At 48.5% G+C, this 24,758-nt stretch overlaps 2 protein-coding genes across 2 annotated transcripts in view; both read right to left on the bottom strand.

Moving 5' to 3' along the window:
• Positions 1-951: 951 nt before the first annotated feature.
• Positions 952-12,561, bottom strand: LOC116973704 (probable G-protein coupled receptor 139). Its single transcript, XM_033022009.1, has 2 exons — positions 12,437-12,561; positions 952-2,166 (listed from the first exon to the last, which is right to left on the bottom strand). The coding sequence occupies exons 1-2, from the start codon at positions 12,513-12,515 to the stop codon at positions 1,181-1,183; spliced, it is 1,065 nt and encodes a 354-aa protein (XP_032877900.1). The 5' UTR covers positions 12,516-12,561; the 3' UTR covers positions 952-1,180.
• Positions 12,562-16,773: 4,212 nt separating this feature from the next.
• The window catches only part of fyn (FYN proto-oncogene, Src family tyrosine kinase), a 184,458-nt gene continuing 176,473 nt past the window's right edge, over positions 16,774-24,758 (bottom strand). The window contains exon 7 of the mRNA XM_033022100.1: positions 16,774-17,002. Coding sequence (XP_032877991.1) covers positions 16,774-17,002 — 229 coding nt within the window. The remainder of the gene's footprint in view (positions 17,003-24,758) is intronic.

Below are 24,758 nucleotides of genomic sequence, written 5' to 3' on the forward strand. Positions count from 1 at the left end.
GCTCCATAGATGCTGCCTCACCCGCTGAGTTTCTCCAACATTTTTGTCAACCTTCGATTTTCCCAGCATCTGCAGTTCTTTCTTAAACAGGATAATTCCCAGGATGGCGGGACTGTCATATGCTGAGAGAATGGAGCAGCTGGGCTTGTACACTCTGGAGTTTAGAAGGATGAGAGGAGATCTTATTGAAACATATAAGATTATTAAGGGTTTGGACACGCTAAAGGCAGGAAACATGTTCCCGATGTTGGGGGAGTCCAGAACCAGGGGTCACAGTTTAGGAATAAGGGGGAAGCCATTTAGAACGGAGACGAGGAAACACTTTTTTCACACAGAGAGTTGTGAGTCTTGTGGAATTCTCTGCCTCAGAGGGCGATGGAGGCCGGTTCTCTGGATACTTTCAAGAGAGAGATAGATAGGGCTCTTAAAGATAGCGGAGTCAGGGGATATGGGGAGAAGGCAGGAACGGGGTACTGATTGTGGATGATCAGCCATGATCACATTGAATGGCGGTGCTGGCTCGAAGGGCCGAATGGCCTGCATCTATTGTCTATTATAGGAACATAGAAACATAGAAAATAGGTGCAGGAGGAGGCCATTCGGCCCTTCGAGCCAGCACCGGCATTCATTGTGATCATGGCTGATCGTCCCCTATCAATAATCCGTGCCTGCCTTCTCCCCATATCCCTCGACTCCACTAGCCCCTAGAGCTCTATCTAACTCTCTCTTAAATCCATCCAGTGACTTGGCCTCCACTGCCCTCTGTGGCAGGGAATTCCACAAATTCACGACTCTCTGGGTGAAAAAGGTTTTCTCACCTCAGTCTTAAATGGCCTCCCCTTCATTCTAAGACTGTGGCCCCTGGTTCTGGACTCGCCCAACATCGGGAACATTTTTCCTGCATCTAGCTTGTCCGGTCCTTTTATAATTCTATATGTTTCTATTGTCATATGTTTATATATTATCTATTGTCTACTTCGGTGCCGCCCTCTCGGAGGTGGTTGGATGTGCACTCATCCAGGGAAAAGTTCGAGCGTCCTGTCACGCTCCCGAGTTCTCCCTCGTGGAATCGGAGAGGGGGTTTTGGGTCAGCAAGGGGTGGTGGCTCGATGGCTGGGTCCCAGTCCGTGAGCGGGGGTGCCTGGCCCTCTGTAGTCCTTGGACCTTTGACCGGCGAGGTCTAGGAGCCGGGCACGGCCGCGGCTGCCGGTGGGACCTCTCCACCCTGCAGGCTGTAGACCTTGAGTGCTGTGTTGGAGGTGGGCGGGCGGGGGGAGGGACACGCCCGGCAGGTCAGGAGGTGGAGGAACTCTCTGCGGAAGGGCCTGCTCACCACGCAGTACAGGAGGAAGTTGATGGCGGAGTTGAGCCACTGCAGCATGATGGCCAGGTCGGCAAACAGGTTGATGGGCTGGCGGTAGTCGTCGCGGTCGTGCCCGTGGTGGTTGTAGACGGTGCGCAGGATGCAGTAGGTGACGAAGCGCGGCAGGGTGAGGAGCACGAAGGTGAAGGAGACGGCGAAGAGGATGAGGATGGACTTCCTGGCCAGGCTGCGGGTGGTCACCCCGTTGATGGACCTCAGCTGCTCCTTGGTGAACATACTGGACGCGGCGTACAGCTGCTGCCCGATCAGCACATTGAAGAGGATGAGCAGGACGTAGGGGACGCCTCCGGACACCAGCGTGTGGAACCACACCACGGCGGTGGAGAAGAACGTGTGCTCGTAGACGCAGACCGGGACTTCCTCGACTCCGCGGTCGGGCAAGGTGGAGTTGTGGAGCTTGGAGCTGTAGATCCAGTAGGCGGGGAGGGCCAACAGGTGGGAGACCAGCGTGACAGCTACGATGACCCGGACAGTCACGGTGCTCTGGGTGCAGGGCCGCCGGGAGCGGGTGGTCCTCAGCACCAGGTAGCGCTCCACGGTGAAGGCGATCACCGTCCAGGTGGAGGTGAAGACCGAGCCGTACTCCAGCACGGTCAGAAGGCCGCACCACGGCGCACTGTTCCAGAACGGGCTGGGGTCCAGCCACACCAGGCTCAGGTCGATCAGGGCCCCCCAGAACAGGCAGAGCGTGTCGGCAACGGCCAGAGCCATCAGGTACAGGCGGGCCACCAACGACATGCCGCATCTCCGGCTGTACATAGTGTAGATGGTGAGGAGGTTGGCTGCAGGGACACAGAGAGGAGAGTTAGACACACAGCACAGAAACAGGCCATTCAGCCCATCTAGTCCACGCCAACCATCCATACACATTAGTGACACCGCACAGAAACAGGCCATTCAGCCCATCTAGTCCATGCTAACCAACCATTCACATTAGTGACACCACACAGAAACAGGCCCTTCAGCCCATCTAGTCCATGCTAACCATCCATTCACATTAATACATTAGTTTAGTGACACGGCACAGAAACAGGCCATTCAGCCCATCTAGTCCATGCTAACCAACCATTCACATTGGTGACACCGCACATAAACAGGCCCTTCAGCCCATCTAGCCCACGCCAACCATCCATTCACATTAATACAAGTTTAGTTTAGTGACATAGCGCAGAAACAGGCCATTCAGCCCATCTAGTCCATGCCAGCCAACCATTCACATTAGTGACATAGCACAGAAACAGGCCATTCAGCCCATCTAGTCCATGCCAACAGGATTCTTCCCATCTCCACCCCTTTCAGCTTTCCGCAGAGACCGCTCCCTCCGTAACTCCCTGGTCAACTCTTCCCTTCCCACCCCAACCACCCCCTCCCCAGGCGCTTTCCCTTGCAACCGCAGGAAATGCTACACTTGTCCCTTTACCTCCCCCCTCGACTCCATCCAAGGACCCAAACAGTCTTTCCAGGTGCGGCAGAGGTTCACCTGCATCTCCTCCAACCTCATCTACTGTATCCGCTGTTCCAGGTGTCAACATCGGTGAGACCAAGCGCAGGCTTGGCGATCGCTTCGCCCAACACCTCCGCTCGGTTCGCAATAACCAACCTGATCTCCCGGTGGTTCAGCACTTCAACTCCCCCTCCCATTCCCAATCTGACCTTTCTGTCCTGGGCCTCCTCCATGGCCAGAGTGAGGCCCAGCACAAATTGGAGGAGCAGCACCTCATATTCCGCTTGGGCAGTTTACACCCCAGCGGTATGAACATTGACTTCTCTAACTTCAGGTAGTCCTTGCTTTTCCTCTCCATCCCCTCCCCCTTCCCAGTTCTCCCACCAGTCTTACTGTCTCCGACTACATTTAATCTTTGTCCCGCCCACTCCCCTGACATCAGTCTGAAGAAGGGTCTCGACCCAAAACGTCGCCCATTCCTTCTCTCTAGAGATGCTGCCTCACCCGCTGAGTTACTCCAGCATTTTGTGTCTACCTTCAATTTAAACCAGCATCTGCAGTTCCTTCCTACATATTTAGTCCACGCCAACCATCTATTTACATTAATACATCAGTTTAGTTTAGTTTAGAGACATAGCACGGAAACAGGCCCTTCGGCCCACCAAGTCCGTGCTGACCAACGATACCCGCACACGAACACTACACTCCACACACTAGGGACAATTTACAATTTTACCAAAGCCAATTAACCTACAAACCTGTACGTCTTTGGAGTGTGGGAGGAAACCGGAGCATGCGGAGAAAACCCACGCAGGTCATGGGGAGAAGGTACAAACTCCGTGCAGACAGCACCTGTAGTCAGGATGGAACCCGGGTCTCTGGCGCAGTGAGGCAGCAACTCTACCGCTGCGCCACCGTGAGTTTAGTTTAGTGTAGAGACAATACACAATAGACAATAGGTGCAGGAGTAGGCCATTCGGCCCTTCGAGCCAGCACCGCCATTCAATGTGATCATGGCTGATCATCCCCAATCAGTACCCCGTTCCTGCCTTCTCCCCATATCCCCTGACTCCGCTATTTTTAAGAGCCCTATCTAGCTCTCTCTTGAAAGTATCCAGAGAACCTGCCTCCACCGCCCTCTGAGGCAGAGAATTCCACAGACTCACCACTCTCTGTGAGAAAAAGTGTTTCCTCATCTCTGTTCTAAATAGCTTACCCCTTATTCTTAAACTGTGGCCCCTGGTTCTGGACTCCCCCAACATCGGGAACATGTTTCCTGCCTCTAGCGTGTCCAAGCCCTTAACAATCTTATATGTTTCAATGAGATACCCTCTCATCCTTCTGAACTCCAGAGTGTACAAGCCCAGCCGCTCCAATCTCTCAGCATATGACAGTCCCGCCATCCCGGGAATTATCCTTGTAAACCTACGCTGCACTACCTCAATAGCAAAAATATCCTTCCTCAAATTAGGGGACCAAAACTGTACACAATACTCCAGGTGTGGTCTCACTAAGGCCCTGTACAACTGCAGAAGGACCTCTTTGCTCCTATATTCGATTCCTCTTGTTATAAAGGCCCTTCGGCCCGTCCAGTCTACGTCGACCATCTATTGACATTAAAACATGAGTAACGGAGTTGTAGAGCACTTGATGGGGACGGGGGAACAATGAAGTCAGTCAGGGTATTGAGTATAGAAGTTGGGACATCATGTGTAGAAAGGAACTGCAGATGCTGGTGTATACCAAAGACAGGCACAAAGTGCTGGAGTAACTCAGCAGGTCAGGCAGCATCTCTGGAGAAAAGGGGATTGGGTGACGTTTCTTCAAGTCTGAAGAAGGTGTCCCAACCTGAAACGTCACCTGTCCTTTTTCTCCAGAGATGCTGCCTGACCCATTGAGTTACTCCAGAACTTTGTGCCTGTCTTTCGGTCACAGTTTATATCAGACGTTGGTGGGGTCGCACTTGGAGTCTTGTGTTCAGTTTTGGTCACCCTGCTGTGGTGGATGCGGGAACAGGGAAGATTTACGAGGATGTTGCCAGGATCCGAGGGCCTGAGCTACAGGGAGGGGTTGAGCAGGCTGGGACTCTATTCCTTGGAGCGCAGGAGGATGAGGGGTGATCTTATAGAGGTGGACAAAATCATGAGAGGAATTACAGGAAGGCAGATTATTATCTAAATGGTGTCAAGTTGGGAAAAGGGGAAGTACAACGGGATCTGGGGGGTCCTTGTTCATCAATCAATGTAAGTAAGCATGCAGGTACAGCAGGCAGTGAAGAAAGCCAATGGCATGTTGACCTTTGTAACAAGAGGAGTGGAGTATAGGAGCAAAGAGGCCCTTCTGCAGTTGTACAGAGCCCTAGTGAGACCACACCTCAAGTCAAGTCAAGTCAAGTCACCTGGAGTATTGGGTGCAGTTTTGGTCCCCTAATTTGAGGAAAGATATTCTTGCTATTGAGGGAGTGCAGCGTAGGTTTATAAGGTTAATTCCCGGGATGGCGGGACTGACATATGCTGAGAGAATGGAGCGGCTGGGCTTGTACACTCTGGAGTTTAGAAGGATGAGAGGGGAGCTTATTGAAACATATAAGATTATTAAGGGATTGGACACGCTAGAGGCAGGAAACATGTTCCCGATGACACCTGTACTAATCACAAATCTGTCAATCTCTGCCTATGGCCAGTGAAATTCCTTGCATGTTGCAAAACATACTTGGCGAATAAAATCTGATCCTGATTAAAAATATCCACTGACTGTGCCTCCACAGCCGTCTGTGACAGTGAATTCCACAGATTCACCACCCTCTGACTAAAGAAATTCCTCCCCAAATCCTTTCTAAAGGTACGCCCTTTTATTCTGAGGCTGTGCCCTCTGGTCCTAGACTCTTCCACTAGTGGAAACATCCTCTCCACATCCACTCTATCCAAGCCTTTCACTATTTACGATGTGGTGTGAATTTGCAGACAACTTCATCAGACGGATGGAACATTTTAAAGAATAAGAATAGAATAAGAAGAATAAGAATAGGTTTATTGGCCAAGTATTCACATACAAGGAATTTGCCTTGGTGCTCCGCCCACAAGTGACAATGACACACAGTGACAACTTTTTATGTTTAAAGTTTTGATGCCAATGTAAAAAATCTTTCATTAAGTAGGAAGGAACTGCAGATGCTGGTTTACACCGAAGATAGACGCAAAATGCTGGAGTAACTCAGCGGGACAGGCAGCATCTCTGGAGAGAAGGAATAGGTGATGTTTCGGGTCGAGACCCTTCTTCAGACTGAGAGTCGGGGGACACAGGGAAAGGTGAGATATAGACGGTGATGTGGAGAGATATAGAACAAAGGAATGAAAGATATGCAGATAAGTAATGATGATATAGTAATCAGGCCATTGTTAGTTGTGGGTTGGGTGAAATCAAGTTAAGGGCCTGTCCCACTTGGCCGTCATTTGCTCGCCATTTACGCGACCTCCAAAAATGTGGTCGTCGCGTTGTGACGCACGTGTAGCGTGTGGGTAGCGCGGGACGGGCGCATGGAGGAGTGTGGAGTTGTGCGCGGGTGTGGTATCGCACGGCGCTCCAGGATTTTGTGCTGCACGAAATCCTCGCGCGCCACCTGCGTGACGCATCGCGTACGCACGCTGATGCATTGGGTACGCACGCTAACGCATTGGCGTCGCACGCTGGCGTCCCGACTTCTCACGTGTATCGCGTGTTGACGAATGGTTACCTCACCGTGCGCCACCATGCATCGCCGCGCGCCGCAGGATATTCTAATGACATCACGCGCAGGATGACGCGTGATTTGTGCGCAACATCGCGCGTAACGATGCGTCGACCTATTTTACATATAAAGTGCAAATGACATCCAAGTGAGACAGGGCCTTTACAAGCAATGGAACACTGTGACAATAGTCAGAGGGTGGTGAATCTGTAGGACTCATTGCCACAGACGGCTGTGGAGGCCAAGTCATTGGATATTTTTAAGGCAGACATAGATAGATTCTTGATTAGTGCAGGTGTCAGGGGTTATGAGGAGAAGGCAGGAGAATGGGGTTGAGAGGGAAAGATAGATCAGCCATTATTGAATGGCGGAGTAGACTTGATGGGCTGAATGGCCTGATTTGCTGCTATCACTTAATGAAACTAACCAGGACGACAGCGAAACGACTGGGGTGGGGGAGAGACATAGTCTGAAGAAGGGTCTCGACCCGAAACGTCACCCATTCCTGAGTTACTCCAGCTTTTAGTGTCGATCCTAATTGAGTTTAGATCATATTTCTTCTGCTTTGGAGACCAGGCAGTCGTTTATTTAATCTCAGCGTAAAAATGCCGTGATCTGACTGTTCCACAGCGCATAGGATTCACTAAATTGCCAAACGCATATTATTCATCCACTGGTCAGGACAGGAAGCTGTGGTAATGGAGTGGACTAATCTTGATGGATTCCTTCTGTCATAACTTCAACTACAAATCAGGTGCCAAATAGTATTTTTTTTACAAAATGACTTCGAGCCTATGGAAAATGGTCCTATTTTTAAACAGGGCTTGTCATGGTATTGGGGGTAGAGTGCTGACATGGAGAGAATTGGTTTGCCAGACAGGAAACAAAGAGTAGGGATTAACGGGTCCCTTTCAGAATGACAGGCAGTGACTAGTGGGGCACCGCAAGGCTCGGTGCTGGGACCACAGCTATTTACAATATATATTAATGATTTAGATGAAGGAATTCAAAGTAACATTAGCAAATTTGCAGATGACACAAAGCTGGGTGGCAGTGTGAACTGTGAGGAGGATGCTATGAGAATGCAGGGTGACTTGGACAGGTTGGGGGAGTGGGCAGATGCATGGCAGATGCAGTTTAATGCGGATAAACGTGAGGTTATCCACTTTGGTAGCAAAAACACGAAGGCAGATTATTATCTAAATGGCGTCAAGTTGGGAAAAGGGGAAGTACAACGGGATCTGGGGGTCCTTGTACATCAGTCTATGAAAGCAAGCATGCAGGTACAGCAGGCAGTGAAGAAAGCGAATGGCATGTTGGCCTTTATAACAAGAGGAGTTGAGTATAGAAGCAAAGAGGTCCTTCTGCAGTTGTACAGGGCCCTAGTGAGACCACACCTGGAGTATTGTGTGCAGTTTTGGTCTCCAAATTTGAGGAAGGACATTCTTGCTATTGAGGGAGTGCAGCGTAGGTTTACAAGGTTAATTCCCGGGATGGCGGGACTGTCATATGCTGAGAGAATGGAATGGCTGTATACTCTGCAATTTAGAAGGATGAGAGGATATCATATTGAAACATATAAGATTATTAAGGGTTTGGACACGCTAGAAGCAAGAAACATGTTCCTGATATTGGGAGAGTCCAGAACCAGGGGCCACAGTTTAAGAATAAGGGGTAAGCCATTTAGACAATAGACAATAGACAATAGGTGCAGGAGTAGGCCATTCGGCCCTTCGAGCCAGCACCGCCATTCAATGTGATCATGGCTGATCATCCCCAATCAGTACCCCGTTCCTGCCTTTTCCCCATATCCTCTGACTCCGCTATCTTTAAGAGCCTATCTAGCTCTCTCTTGAAAGCATCCAGAGAACCTGCCTCCACCGCCCTCTGAGGCAGAGAATTCCACAGACTATTGTCAACGATCTAGCCGGTGAGCTGGGGGTCATTGTCAAAGGTGTGGGCGTCACGGTGGTGCAGCGGTAGAGTTGCTGCCTCACAGCGCCAGAGACCCGGGTTCGATCCCGACTACGGGCGCTGTCTGTACGCAGTTTCTACCATCTCGTGGGTGACCACGTGGGTTTTCTCCGAGATCTTCGGTTTCTTCCCACACTCCAAAGACGTGCAGGTTTGTAGGTTAATTGGCTTCGGTGTTATTGTAAATTTACTTTAGTTTACTTCAGAGATACAGCGCGGAAACAGGCCCTTCGGCCCACCGAGTCTGCACCGACCAGCGATCCCCGCACACTGACACTCTCCCGCACTAGGGACAATGATCACAAACCTGCACGTCTTTGGAGTGTGAACTGTGAGGAGGATGCTATGAGAATGCAGGGTGACTTGGACAGGTTGGGGGAGTGGGCAGATGCATGGCAGATGCAGTTTAATGTGGATAAATGTGAGGTTAAATGTGAACACCCGGAGAAAACCCACGCAGGTCACGGGGAGAACGTACAAACTCCGCACAGACAGCGCCCGTAGTCAGGTTGGAACCCAGGACTCTGGCTTGAGGCAGTAACTCTACCGCTGGGCCACCGTGCCACCCTAGTCTCCTATATAGTCGCTAGTGTGTGTAGAATAGTGTTAGTGTGCGGAGATCGCTGGTCGGCATGGACTCGGTGGGCCGAAGGGCCCATTTCTGCACTGTATCTCTAAACTAAACTAAACGAAAAGGCTGTCTGAAGAAGGGTCTCGACCTGAAACATCACCCATTCCTTCTCTCCAGAGATGCTGCCTGTCCCGCTGAGTTACTCCAGCATTTTGTGAAACGTCACCTATCCATGTTCTCCACAGATGCTGCCTGACCCGCTGAGTTACTCCAGCACTCTGTGAAACGTCACCTATCCATGTTCTCCACAGATGCTGCCTGACCCGCTGAGTTACTCCAGCACTTTGTGAAACGTCACCTATCCATGTTCTCCACAGATGCTGCCTGACCCGCTGAGTTATGGTGCAGCAGCATCTATGGAGCGAAGGAAATAGGCAACGTTTCGGGCCAAAACCCTTCTGGAAATAGGCAAAGTTTCGGGCCGAAACCCTTCTGGAAATAGGCAACGTTTCGGGCCGAAACCCGGAAGGGTTTCGACCCAAAACGTTGCCTATTTCCTTAGCTCCATAGATGCTGCCTGACCCGCTGAGTTACTCCAGCACTCTGTGAAACGTCACCTATCCATGTTCTCCACAGATGCTGCCTGACCCGCTGAGTTACTCCAGCACTCTGTGTCTATCTTTCGATCTAAACTAAAAAGGCAGTGGGTTTGTTGTGAGTGAGAATGATGTGCTGAATTCTCCGACGACACAGCTCACCAGTGCTGGAAATGTGTGAGGCTCGAGTGTTGGAGTCGACCCGCGGAAGGGGCCATTCATCACGATCGGAATGTGTTAATCCCCGCTCAAACAGAACACTCTGCCGCATTTGTTACAAGCCAAAGAACAAAAGGCCAAATGCAGTCGTTGAACTTTCCCAGCTTCACTGGGGGATGGCTGTTCCCCGCACTGGCCTGCTTATTAAATCATTGAAATATTAAAAATAGACGCAGGAGTAGGCCATTCGGCCCTTCGAGCCAGCACCGCCATTCAATGTGATCATGGCTGATCATCCCCAATCAGTACCCCGTTCCTGCCTTCTCCCCATATCCCTTGATTACGGTAGCCCTGAGAGCTAAATCTAATGGCCCTGTCCCACTTTACGAGTTCATTCACGAGCTCTCCCGAGTTTGCCCTGATTCGAACTCGGAGATTTACGGTAATGACCGCTCGTCGGTACTCGGGGCTCTCGTGGACATTTTTCATCATATTGAAAAATCTTCACGAGTCTTCCCGAGCTTACCTGCCGTTAGCGAGTCTTCCCGAGTACCTGCCGTTAGCGTTACGAGCCGCTAAGAGACGTCCCCGAGCTCCGACGTACCCGCTACGTTCATTCTCCGTGCTTACCACGAGTTTGATTATTTAAAATCTCAGGAGAGATCTCGTACCGTGGGTGAGGGCTATAACACTCTCTTGAAAACATCCAGTGAATCGGCCTCCACTGCCTTCTGAGGCAGAGAATTCCACAGATTCACAACTCTCTGGGTGAAAAAGTATTTCTTCATCTCAGTCCTAAATGGCCCAACCCCTTATAATTAAACAGTAACCCCCTGGTTCTGGACTCCCGCAACATCGAGGACATTGTTTCCTGCAGTAAGGGTGTCAGGGGTTTTTGGGGAGAAGGCAGGAGAATGGGATCAAGAGGGAAAGATAGAAAAGCCATGATTGAATGGCTGAGGGATTAGATCGGGAGATGCACGCAGGTCTCTCACCCAGAGTAGGTGAGTCGAGGACAAGACTGTTACCAACTGGTAAAACGACTAGGGTGCAGGAGGGAGTAAAGGGTGAAACAGTGGAGAGGTGGAGAATATACAATGAAGTTTCTTTAAATGAGAGAATTCAATGTTCACACCGCGAGGTTGTTTTGAACAGACTGCAGACAAAACTGGCGATCCATCAGGCAAACCTTTACAAAGACGTTGCCAGGACTAGAGGGCATGAGCTGCAGGGAGAGGTTGAGTAGGCTGGGTCTCTAATTTAATAGACAATAGACAATAGGTGCAGGAGTAGGCCATTTGGCCCTTCGAGCCAGCACCGCCATTCAATGTGATCATGGCTGATCATCCCCAATCAGTACCCCGTTCCTGCCTTCTCCCCATATCCTCTGACTCCGCTATCTTTAAGAGCCCTATCTAGCTCTCTCTTGAAAGCATCCAGAGAACCGGCCTCCACCGCCCTCTGAGGCAGAGAATTCCACAGACTCACAACTCTCTGTGTGAAAAAGTGTTTCCTCGTCTCCGTTCTAAATGGCTTAGCCCTTATTCTTAACCTGTGGCCCCTGGTTCTGGACTCCCCTAACATCAGGAACCTATCTATGCCTTCCTGCAAGGCACAGTGGCGTTATAGCAGACTTGTTGTCTTACTGCACCAGAGACCTGGGTTCGATCCTGACTACGGGTGCTGCCTGTACGGAGTTTGCACGTTCTCCCCGTGAAACATATAAGATTATTAAGGGTTTGGACACGCTGGAGGCAGGAAACATGTTCCCGATGTGCTGGAGGAACTCAGCAGGTTTAGTGTGGGAACAGGCCCTTCAGCCCACCGAGTCCGCGCCGACCAGCGATCCCCGCACACTAACACTATCCTACACACCAGGGACAAACCTGTACGTCTTTGGAGTGTGGGAGAAAACCGAAGATCTCGGAGAAAACCCACGCAGGTCACAGGGAGAACGTGCAAACTCCGTACAGACAGCACCTGTAGTCAGGATAGAACCCGGGTCTCTGGCGCTGTGAGGCAGCAACTCTACCGCTGCGCCACCGTGCTATGTTAAAGAAACCCAGCGGTATGAACATTGACTTCTCCAATTTCAGGTAGTCCTTGCTTTCTCCCTCCTTCCCCTCCCCTTCCCAGCTCCCCCACAGCCCACTGTCTCCGCCTCTTCCTTTCTTCTTCCCACCCCCCCCCACATCAGTCTGAAGAAGGGTCTCGACCCGAAACGTCGCCTATTCCTTCGCTCCATAGATGCTGCCTCACCCGCTGAGTTCCTCCAGCATTTTTGCCTGTTCCATTGTTGTATCTCTAAACTAAAAATCAAAACTAAATCTCACTTTCCATCTGGTCTCCCCCTCCGTACATGGATAGGACAGGTTTGGAGGGGATATGGGCCCAACGCAGGCAGGTGGGACTAGGGTAGATGGGGCATGTTGGCCGGTGTGGGCGAGTTGGGCCGAAGGTCCTGTTTCCACATTCTATCACCTGTGACCCTAAGCTCTCGTACACCAGATTGTTGTTGGCATAAGCCACGACCCCTTGGCCCTGGTGGTGCAATGTTAGCGGCCGTATCAACCGCGCCTACCTGGAATACCAACAGCGCACAGCGATGGATAGTAGATCTTCTGCACTGTGGCAAAGGGGTGGTGCGAGTCAGAGGCCATATCTGCGGGCGGCTACCTCCGATGAACTATTCCAGGCACCTCATTCACCTGAGAAGAACATAACTCAGTGTTAACGCCAGGTTTAATTTAGTTTAGAGACACAGTGCGGAAACTGGCCCTTCGGCCCACCCAGACCGCGCCGACCAGCGATCCCCGCGCACGCCTTCTTCTTCTTGCGTGTGGCGTGCACAGCCTAAAAGCCCTGTCCCACTGTACAAGCGAATTCAAGAGCTCTCCCGAGTTTGCCCTGATTCGAACTCGGAGATTTACGGTAATGGCCGCTCGTCGGTACTCGGGGCTCTCGTGGACATTTTTCAAACATGTTGAAAAATCTTCACGAGTCTTCCCGAGCTTACCGCGTTTCCCCGAGTACCTGCAGTTAGCGTTACGAACCGCCAGGAGACGTCCCCGAGCTCCGACGTACCCGCTACGTACATTCTACGTGCTTACCACGAGTTTGATTTATTTTCAACTCGGGAGAGCTCTTGGATGAACTCGTACAGTGGGACAGGGCCTTAAAGTTGTAGGACTATTTGATCTTCTTTGATTGTGGACGCCGGGTTGATTGTATTCGTCGAAAACAGGGTGGACCACGTGAAGGTTGAAATCAATAGACAATAGACAATAAGTGCAGATGTAGGCCATTCGGCCCTTCGAGCCAGCACTGCCATTCAATGTGATCATGGCTGATCATCCCCAATCAGTACCCCGTTCCTGCCTTCTCCCCATATCCCCTGACTCCGCTATTTTTAAGAGCCCTATCTAGCTCTCCCTTGAAAGTATCCAGAGAACCACCCTCCACGCCCTCTAATCTTCCACCCCCCACTCCCCGCACATTAACACTATCCTACACACACCAGGGACAATTTACAATTTTACCAAGCCAATTAACCTACAAACCTGTACAAATTTGGAGTGTGGGAGGAAACCAGAAATCCCGGAGAAAACCCACGCAGTTACAGAGAGAAGGGACAAACTCCGTACAGACAGCACCCGTAGCCAGGATGGAACCCGGGTCTCTGGCGCTGAGAGGCACCTGCCCTGATCAACTCCAGGTGTCCCACCCCGGCCATTCCTTCTTCTCCCCGCTCCCGTCCGGCAGAAGGTACAGAAGCTTGAAAGCTCGCACCACCAGACTCAGGAACAGCTTCTTCCCCTCTGTTATCAGGCTTCTGAACGGTCCTTCCATAAGCTAGGGTACTGTCCGATTCACCTCTACCCCATTGCGGACATTGGACTTTGTCTGTGGTAATGTTGCTCTGTCTGGGGGCATGTTTTCATGCAGTCTGACTCTCGGACATGTTCTCATCACAACCTATTACCAGCACGGCAGAGAACAGTATCATCTTCCACTCAGTGGTAGATTATATTATCAACATTACATTATTGGGTTCATGATTTACAGTAGAGCGTAGAACAGCACAGCGCAGGAACAGGCCCTTCGGCCCACAATGTCTGTGCTGAGCTTGATGCCAAGACCAAATGTGATCTACCTGTACATAACCCATATCCTGCATATCCATGTTCCTATCTGAAAAACCCTCCTATTTAATTTATTTTTATTAGAAGCAATTGTACACGGATAAATCGCTCGGCATCTACAATTATACAATGACTGTACAGCTTCATTTTTTTCAAATTTTATCATAACAAACACACAGTAGACAGAGAACAAAAAACAACAATTAAATAAAAAAAAAAAAAAAAAAAATAAAATAAAAAATCAAATAAAAACACAAACTAACAAACAAACACATCAACAAACAATAAAAACAAACAAACAAACAAAACAAAACAACCCAAAAAAAAACAAAACCAAAAAAAAAACGAGTGGATGCCAGCCAGAATATCGGTCAGCGTGCAAGATCAAAGTTCACTCAGATTAAAGACATAGCACAGCAGCAAAATAAACAAACCAGACAGTTATGCCTCATCAAGCAATATCAAAAATGGTTTCCACACCTTCAAAAAATAATTTTGTGAATTCCCTTTGTTGAAACGAATCTGTTCCATCTTAGCAATAGAAAGCATTTCGTTGAGCCACCAACATGGGGAGAGTGGAGACTTCCAATTCAGTAATATTATTTTTTTAGCTGCAACCAGACCTGCTCTAAGAATCTGCTTCTGGTGGGAAGGAAGGGCCCTTGTATTGTCAGAGCAACCAAAAATAGCCAGATTACAATCAGGCGCAATATTTATTCGACATTGTTTGGAAAGACAGTTAAATATGTCACTCCAGAAATTACTTAATACTGGACAGTGCCAGAATAAATGTGATAGTGATCCTTCTGCAGAACCACATCTGTCACACATGGAGGAAACCGATTCAAACATCTTGTTAAGTTTGGTTTTAGAATAATGTAGTCTATGCAAGACTTTAAATTGAATTAATCTGTATCTAGAACTAATAGAGCAGCTCTGTATACCGGACAAACCTTCCTCCCACAGTTCATTTGACACAGGAGTGCCCAATTCTGCAGCCCAGGCCTCCCTGAGATGACCAGCTTCAACTGGTGTTGTAAAGGCAGTGACAAAGCGGGAGATCAAGTGTTTAGAGTCAGGCTGTGACAGAAGTAGATCAGAAAGAATGTGACTGTTTGGTTTGACTATGAATTCTGGGATACGCTCCCGTACAAAATGCCTGACTTGAAGGTAGCGGTGTTGTTGAGGAAGGCGGTATTTAGTTTGGAGCTGAATAAATGAGGCAAATTTATTATCTATGTAGAGATCATCAATACAACACAGCCCCTTCCCCTCCAGTCCAGAAACACTCTATCCATCAGTGCCGGTTTGAACAAGTGATTGTGTACTGAAAAACCCTCCTAAACACCTCTATTGTGTTTGCCACCACCACACCTGGCAGCAAGTTCCAGCCACTCACCACCCTCTGTGTAAAAAAACACCCGCTGAGTTACTCCAGCACTTTGCATCTATCTTCAGTCTAGACCAGTGTCTGCAGTTCTTAACTACACTACACTACACTACACATAAACTAAAATTGCAAAAGTTTGTTTTGGTTTGAAAATGCTAAAGTTGCCTTTGGTTTGAAAATGCTGAAGTTGCCTTTGGTTGGTTTGAAAATGCTACAGTGCCTTTGGTTTGTTTGAAAATGCTACATTTCATGTCTTTCTTATATGTAACAACCATGGTGGAGACCCAGTCTGTGGGCTCGCTGATTTCGGCTAGCACACCCATGGAGACCATGTTTTATTAGTTCAGTCTCAATTCTGTCTCGCATGGCATGTGGCACACGGTGGGGGGCACGGATGGCTGGGATGACGTTGGGGTCAATAGCTATCTTATAAGTCACAGGCAGCTTGCCTAGCTTTCCATCGAATAGATCACGGTATCTTTTTATCGGGTCCTCAGATATTAGTAACTTGTGAACGAACCAGTCGAAGGAGACTAGCCCTAGGTCTTGGCACTCATGAATGCCCAGTAGAGTCACAGAGTCCGATTTTAAGATATAGAAAGTCAGATTTCTTGTGGTGTTTTGCAGCACACATTTAAAGGTAGTTCTTCCAAAAGGATGCAAGACCTCCCCCCGATAAGCATGTAAGATAGAGCTGTCTCTAGTCAAGGTCTCATTATTTTTTATCTTGTTGTATACATGCGCAGACATCACATTCACGCGGGCCCCAGTATCCAACTTGGCCTTCACGGGCTTGTTGTTAATTAACATTGATACAGATGGATCCAAAAGCTTACCAGCTGTGTGAAGGAGTGTATACACAGTGGACTCCTCATATGTGCTAATTGTATCGTCCTCGTGGGCAGCTTCGAGCTGGTCCTGTGAGTCTTGAAATGTTTGGTCTTGATGCAACGGGTGCAGATTAGACGCTGAGCTGGAAGTTCTGTTTCCACGGGACCTGCAGGTAACGGCGAAGTGATTCATCTTTTTGCAGTGATTACATGGCTTGTCGTTCGCTGGACAGAACATTTGTCCCTTGTTGTGGGAATGGTTACAATTCGGACATCTTTGCGGAGGCTCATTGGTAAATCCCTGGTTAGCTTTTTGCGGCGGTTCATTCATAAATCTTCTGTTAGCTGTCGGCGTGGCTCGTTTGTTGAAACTTGTCAGGTTTATGCACTATTTCTGAGTGTCAAACTGGTCACTAAGTGGAGCTGGTGTCTCGCGAAGAATTTTGCTCTTTCTATGATACAGTTTGAGGGTAGGTCGCATAGTTCCCGGAATTTACGCAGTAGGACATTAGGGTAATGCACAGTCTCAGCAGGCACAACTACCTGATCGTTGGCGTCAAGAACGGCTGGCGCGAAGTCGAAAGGTCTGCGCTCTCATCAGAGCCTCCGGTCCCGCCAGGTTTAGTAGAAGAGAAGCCTTGGCACAATCTGGTTCATTACGATGGACGATGTTGATATAGTGTTCGTGGTCGATTTCAAATAGCCTCCATCGTTCCCCGATGTTTGATCTGAAGATGAGCTGCGCTGGCTTGCGGCACGAGTGAGCCATGGTGTTAGAAATAAAGCTGATACAACACAAATAAAACCCGATATACAGAGGCAGTGGGTTGCTTCACGCTGTCTGCCACCTTGTAAATGATTATGGTTACACAGGTCTGGAGTTTAAAGTCATCTTTAATTGTAACAAATGGTATTGCGGTACAACAGGTTGTTAGTTGTTAGTTCACCACTACTGCTTCCAAGACTATTTAATGTAGGAAGCAGGTGTTAATATAAAGCGTACAGTAAGGTGCGGTTAATGATGCTACAGTTTGATTGAAAATGCCAAAGTTGCCTTTGGTTTGATTGAAAATGCCAAAGTTGCCTTTGGTTTGAAAATGCAAAAGTTGCCTTGCCTTATTGAAAAGTGGTGTTGCCTTTTATATAATTAAAAGTCTAATCTTGCCACTTCCTGTTTGTGCTGTATATTGATTTTAGAAAAAACGCTACCACATACGGCTGTGATTTTTGGCCATCTTCCTCAAAGCCCCCCTCCGCTCATGAGGTGCCGAGGATTTTTCCCATCGATGAAAAATGAAAGAGTTATTAGTGTTTAAAGAAATGTTGAGATTCTCTCTCCTGTCAATCATGCCACGAAGGCCACGCCCCTTCCGGCAAGAGGGGGGAGGGACTATAAAACACGGAAGTGTGGGCGTGACTCAGTCTCTGCAAGATGGGGGAGGGAGGGGTCACAACTATCTGTCTTTGCACCCTGCTAGAAGTGGTATGAAACTGCATTTGAATTTGGTGGCCTTGCACCCTGCTTGAAGTGGAATTTCAAGGAATAGCCATGAGTCAACTGCCAGCCCACCAGCTGTGAATGAGTGAGCTGCCAGCACAACAGGCTTGAGTGACTGAGCCGCCAGCCCAAGAATCCATTCGGCCCACAATGTTCATACTAGCCCTCTGGAAACAGTCCCTTCAGCCCACAACATCCATACTAGTGGTCAAGAAAGCCCCCCCCCCCCCCAATATTGGAATTGGGGAGAGGTGGAATATTGCGTTGGGGGACCAGCCCTCCCGCGTGAACATGGGACCCAACGGGTCCCACTTAGTCTTGTACACTATATAAACTGTAGTCAGGGACGGCAGGCAGAAATCAGATGGATAATGATTTACCCACACACACACTAACTCACTCACGCACTCACACACACATTCACTCACGCACTCACACACACAGTCACATACACACTCACACAGACACACACTCATTAACTCTCTCACGCACTCACACAAACAATCGCACACACTCACACACTAACTGTCTCACGCTCACACAGTCTCACACACACACAGAAACACACACACACACAGAAACACACACACACACACACTCATTAACTCTCTCACGCACTCACACAAACAATCGCACACACTCACACACTAACTGTCTCACGCTGACACACACACACACACACACACACACACACACACACACACACACACACACACACACACACACACACACACACACACACACACACACACACACACACACACACACACACGTGATTTTCTTTTCTGTTTGGTTATTTCTTGTTTGTGGACTGTTCAACAGATTTTGGGTCCATTTGTTCCCATTATTTTGTTTTTCCATGAAAATGTCTAGAAAATAAAAGGGGGTAGGACCAGAAAAGTTTTCGAACTTCTTCTTACCCCTTTTGAACATGAACGATATTATTTGTATTATTTAAGTTACTTATTTGCTTGTTTTCCTTTCTGTTTTATTTTCTTTTTTTATTGCTTACAAGTTTATTTGTGTTTGTATTTTTTTAGCATGTTCAATAAAAAAACAAAACAAAACGAACAACTCACACACACACACACGTGCAGCCGCATACACACAGGCAGTCGTATACACACAGGCAGTCGTACACACTTGCACACACACTCACTAACTCTCTCAGGCACTCACACAGCACATACAATTCCACACACACACACTCTCACACTCATTCGAATGCTCACTTACACACACACACAAACTCGCACTCACTCACACGCTCACTTACACACACTCGCTCACATTTACACTCACTCGAACAACACTCTCTCATGCACACACACTCACACATATACAAACACCTGTTAGATTTACAGCATCCTAGTTCATTTAGTTTAGTTTAGAAATACAGCACGGAGACACACACAATACATTTACTCACACGCACGTATACACACACACACACACACACACACACAGGGACAATGTGCACACACTCGTTTCGCATTTTGCACGCACATGTTCACACTCACCCCTGCTCCCTGGCATCACATGAAGACTGTCGGAATGGAGAAAACCAGGAGAAAATTATCTAGTGATACAGCACGGAATCATGCCCTTCGGCCCACCTTGTCCATGCTAAACAAGATGCCCACTTACACTAGTCCCATTTGCTCGCATTTGGCCCATATCCCTCTGAACCATTCCTATCCATTTACCTGTCCAAATGTCTTTTAAATGTTGTTATACCTGCCTTAACAACCTCCTCCGGCAGCTCGTTCCTGCTATTGCGGGAGTGCAGCGTAGGTTCTTAAGGTTAATTCCCGGGATGGCGGGACTGTCATATGCTGAGAGAATGGAGCAGCTGGGCTTGTACACTCTGGAGTTTAGAAGGATGAGAGGATATCTTATTGAAACATATAAGATTATTAAGGGTTTGGACACGCTAGAGGGAGGAAACATGATCCCGATGTTGGGGGAGTCCAGAACCAGGGGCCACACAGTTTAAGAATAAGGGGTAAGCCATTTAGAACGGAGACGAGGAAACACTTTTTCACACAGAGAGTTGTGAGTCTGTGGAATTCTCTGCCTCAGAGGGCGGTGGAGGCCGGTTCTCTGGATACTTTCAAGAGAGAGCTAGATAGGGCTCTTAAAGATAGCGGAGTCAGGGGATATGGGGAGAAGGCAGGAACGGGGTACTGATTGGGGATGATCAGCCATGATCACATTGAATGGCGGTGCTGGCTCGAAGGGCCGAATGGCCTACTCCTGCATCTATTGTCTATTGTCTAACTGAACCATCCTACCAACAACTAGAGAGCGGTCCTGAGCTACCATCTACCGTACCTCATTGGAGACCCTCAGACTTTCTTTGACTGGACTTGTATCTTGCACTAAATGCTATTCCCTTTATCGTGTAGCTATACACTGTAAACAGCTCGATTGTAATCATGTGTGGCTCTCTCTGACACAGTAGTTCAGGACTGCTGTCTCCCACAACCAGCGTGCAGGCCTGAACTGCTATCGGACTCTCCTTGGTTGGACTTTGCAGGCTTTACCTTGCACTAGACGTTATTCCCTGATCATGTATCTGTAAATGGCTCGATTGTAATCATGTGTTGTCTTTCCGCTGGCCGACAAAAGCTTTTCGCTGTACCCTCGGTAAACGTGACATTAAACTCAACTGTAACTCAAACTCCCCTCACTGTCATCAGTTTCTTCCACTGTGTAGATCCTCATGTTTGTTTGGCAGGTACCGGTTTTTAATGCAGGCATCTGGAGCGAATTACGGACTGATTATCAACTAATTATGATGTTCTTGCGCGTAATTCTACGCGATTATTTCCAACAGGGCTGCATTATAACCCAGGGCTGTTGGACTGATTTATAGAGGCATCATGTTCAGAGTTTAGAGATACAGTGCGGAAACAGGCCCTTCATCCCACCGAGTCCGCGCCGACCAGCGATCCCCGCACACTACCATCCTACACACACTGGAGGCAATTCACATTCATACCAAACCAATTATCCTACAAACCAGGGTACACAAAAATGCTGGAGAAACTCAGCGGGTGCAGCAGCATCTATGGAGCGAAGGAAATAGGCAACGGGCCTAAACTCCTCAGCTGGCCTGCCGGCTGGGCTTTGTGTGCAGTCCAGCACCCGGGCCAACTCATCATTCACCCAGCCACGGCCCAGTCGGTCATCGAATTGCCGTGGGGAATTTGTCCCGTATTTGGACCAGCTCATTACAATCGCGACACTCTTTTAAACCTCGACTACGACAGCAGCATTTCATACTTTAACTATGCTTTTCTAAATCTCAGGGACAGTTTTCTACCCAGCTGTAATCAGGCAACTGAACCATCCTACCACAACTAGAGAGCGGTCCTGAACTACTATCCACCTCTTTGAAGACCCTCGGACTATCTTTGATCGGACTTTACCTTGCACTAAACGTTATTCCCCTATCATGTATCTGTACAATGTGGGCGGCTCGATTGTAATCATGTATTGTCTTCCCGCTGACTGGTTAGCGCGCAACAAAAGCTTTTCACTGTACCTCAGCACACGTGACAATAAACTAAACTGAACTAAACTAAAGGAAATAGCTCTGAGGTGAGAGGAGCAGTGTGGGTGGGTGCCTGGAACGTGCTGCCAGGGGTGGTGGTGGAGGCATGTACTATTGTGGTGTTTCAGAGGCTTTTGGATAGGCACATGGATATGCAGGGAATGGAGGGATACGGATCATTTTACCAGAACGCTGCCCTGGATGAGGAGGTGAATGAAGGTAAGCATGCAGGTACAGCAGGCAGTGAAGAAAGCGAATGGCATGTTGGCCTTTATAACAAGAGGAATCGAGTATAGGAGCAAAGAGGTCCTTCTGCAGTTGTACAGGGCCCTAGTGAGACCACACCTGGAGTATTGTGTGCAGTTTTGGTCCCCTAATTTGAGGAAGGACATTCTTGCTATTGAGGGAGTGCAGCGTAGGTTTACAAGGTTAATTCCCGGGATGGCGGGACTGTCATATGCTGAGAGAATGGAGCGGCTGGGCTTGTATTCTCTGGAGTTCAGAAGGATGAGAGGGGATCTTATTGAAACATATAAGATGTTTGGATACGCTAGAGGCGATGTTGGGGGAGTCCAGAACCAGGGGCCACAGTTTAAGAATAAGGAGTAAGCCATTTAGAACGGAGACGAGGAAGCACTTTTTCCACACAGAGAGTGGTGAGTCTGTGGAATTCTCTGCCTCAGAGGGCGGTGGAGGAAGGTTCTCTGGATGCTTTCAAGAGAGAGCCAGATAGGGCTCTTAAAGATAGCGGAGTCAGGGGATATGGGGAGAAGGCAGGAACGGGGTACTGATTGGGGGTGATCAGCCATGATCACATTGAATGGCGGTGCTGGCTCGAAGGGCCGAATGGCCTACTCCTGCACCTATTGTCTATTATCTATTGTTTCAGGGAGAGGTTGCATAGACTTGGATTGTTTTCCTTGGAAGGTCGGAGGTTGAGGAGAGATAAGTATATAAAATTATGAGAGGCAAATGTTTGGTAAATGGTCAGAAACCCAGAGTCCAACTCAAGAGGGCACAGCTTTTAGGTGAGAGGGTGAAAGCTTAACCTGTGTGGGACAACATTCGTTTTCACATAGAGGATGGCGGGGGCCAGCAATGCGCTGCTGGGGGTGGTGGGAACAGAGAAACATAGACAATAGGTGCAGGAGGAGGCCATTCGGCCCTTCGAGCCAGCACCGCCATTCATTGTGATCATGGCTGATCGTCCACAATCAACAACCCGTGCCTGCCTTCTCCCCATATCCCTTGATTCCACTCGCCCCTAGTGCTCCATCTAACTCTCTCTTAAATCCATCCAGTGACTTGGCCTCCACTGCCCTCTGTGGCAGGGAATTCCACAAATTCACAACTCTCTGGGTGAAAAAGTTTTTTCTCACCTCAGTCTTAAATGACCTCCCCTTTATTCTAAGACTGTGGCCCCTGGTTCTGGACTCGCCCAACATTGGGAACATTTTTCCTGCATCTAGCTTGTCCAGTCCTTTGATAACTTTATACGTTTCTATAAGATACAGATACAAGGCAGACACACATTTAAGTGTGTTTTAAGCGGGCAAGCGGATATGCAGTCAATGGAGGGATGTGGATCACGGTGTGGCAGACAAGGTCAGTTTAACTTGGCATCATGTCCAGCACGGACATTGTGGGCTGAAGGGCCTGTTCCTGTGCTGTACGGCACCGTGTCGCAGCGGTAGAGTTGAATGAATACGTTTATTGGCCAAGTATTCACATACAAGGAATTTGCATTGGTGCTCCGCCCGCAAATGACAACATGACATACAGTGACAGTTAGGAATGACACATAAACCATTAAACATTAATAATAAAACATTATTGATTAAACATGTGAATTAAATAAAATACCAGAACAAAAGGAGGCTACAGATTTTTGGCTGTTGAGTAGAGGCTGGGACTATCGCAATGTTTAAGAAACATTTGGACAGGTACGTGGATAGGGCAGGTTTATGAGAGGCAAATGTTTGGTAGATGGTCAGAAACTTGTTCCCAGAGTCCAACTCGAGAGGGCACAGCTTTTAGGTGAGAGGGTTAAAGGGTGTACAATTTTGGTCGCCTAATTATAGGAAGGATGCCAACAAAATAGAGAGAGTACAGAGGAGATTTACTAGAATTGTTGCCTGGGTTTCAGCAACTAAGTTACAGAGAAAGGTTGAACAAGTTAGGGGTTTATTCTTTGGAGCGCAGAAGGTTAAGGGGGGACTTGATAGAGGTCTTTAAAATGATGAGAGGGATAGACAGAGTTGACGTGGATAAGCTTTTCCCACTGAGAGTAGGGAAGATTCAAACAAGGGGACATGACTTGAGAATTAAGGGACAGAAGTTTAGGGGTAACATGAGGGGGAACTTCTTTACTCAGAGAGTGGTGGCTGTGTGGAATGAGCTTCCAGTGGAGGTGGTGGAGGCAGGTTCGATTTTATCATTTAAAAATAAATTGGATAGGTATATGGACGGGAAAGGAATGGAGGGTTATGGTCTGAGCGCAGGTATATGGGACTAGGGGAGAATACGTGTTCGGCACGGACTAGAAGGGCCAAGATGGCCTGTTTCCGTGCTGTAATTGTTATATGGTTATATATGGTTTAGAGGAATACGGGCCAAATGCAGGCAGGTGGGACCAGTGTAGATGGGACATGTTGGTCAGTGTGGGCCAGTTGGGATGAAGGGCCTGTTTCCACGAAGGAATCACTCTATGACTTTTTCCTTTTCCTCATCTCTGTCTCCATCACAGGGGGCAGAGGATCGACTGACGACCACTACAAAACTACTGACAGTTATCTGCACTACGCTTCGTCCCACCCTGCCTCTTGAATGAATGAAAGAATGAATAAGTTTATTGACCAAGTATTCACATACAAGGAATTTGCCTTGGTGCTCCACCCGCAAGTGACAACATGACATACAGTGACAGTTAGGAATGACACATAAAACATTAAACATTAATAGTAAAACATTATTGATTAAACATGTGAATTAAATAAAATACCAAAGCAAAGGGAGGCTACAGATTTTTGGTTATTGAGTAGAGCAACTACTCGTGGGAAAAAAAGCTGTTTTTATGTCTGGCTGTGGCAGCTTTGACAATCCGGAGTCACCTTCCAGAGGGAAGTGATTCAAAGAGTTTGTGGCCAGGATGAGAGGGGTCAGGGATGATCTTGCCCGCTCGCTTCCTGGCCCTTGCAGTGTACAGTTCCCCAGCTCTCCTAAAGTATAGAGTCGCTGCCTCACGGCGCCAGAGACCCGGGTTCCATCCCGCCTACGGGCGCTGTCTGTACGGAGTTTGTACCGTTCTCCCCGTGACCGTGTGGGTTTTCTCCGGGTGCTCCGGTTTCCTCCCACACTCCAAAGACGCACAGGTTTGTAGGCTAATTGGCTTGGTAGAAATTGTAAATTGTCCACAGTGTGTGCAGGATAGTGTTAGCGTGCGGGGGTTGCTGGTCGGTGCCGATTCGGCCTGTTTCCGCGCTGT

The sequence above is a fragment of the Amblyraja radiata genome, chromosome 5 (assembly GCF_010909765.2).
Source record: "Amblyraja radiata isolate CabotCenter1 chromosome 5, sAmbRad1.1.pri, whole genome shotgun sequence".
Lineage (NCBI taxonomy): Eukaryota > Metazoa > Chordata > Chondrichthyes > Rajiformes > Rajidae > Amblyraja > Amblyraja radiata.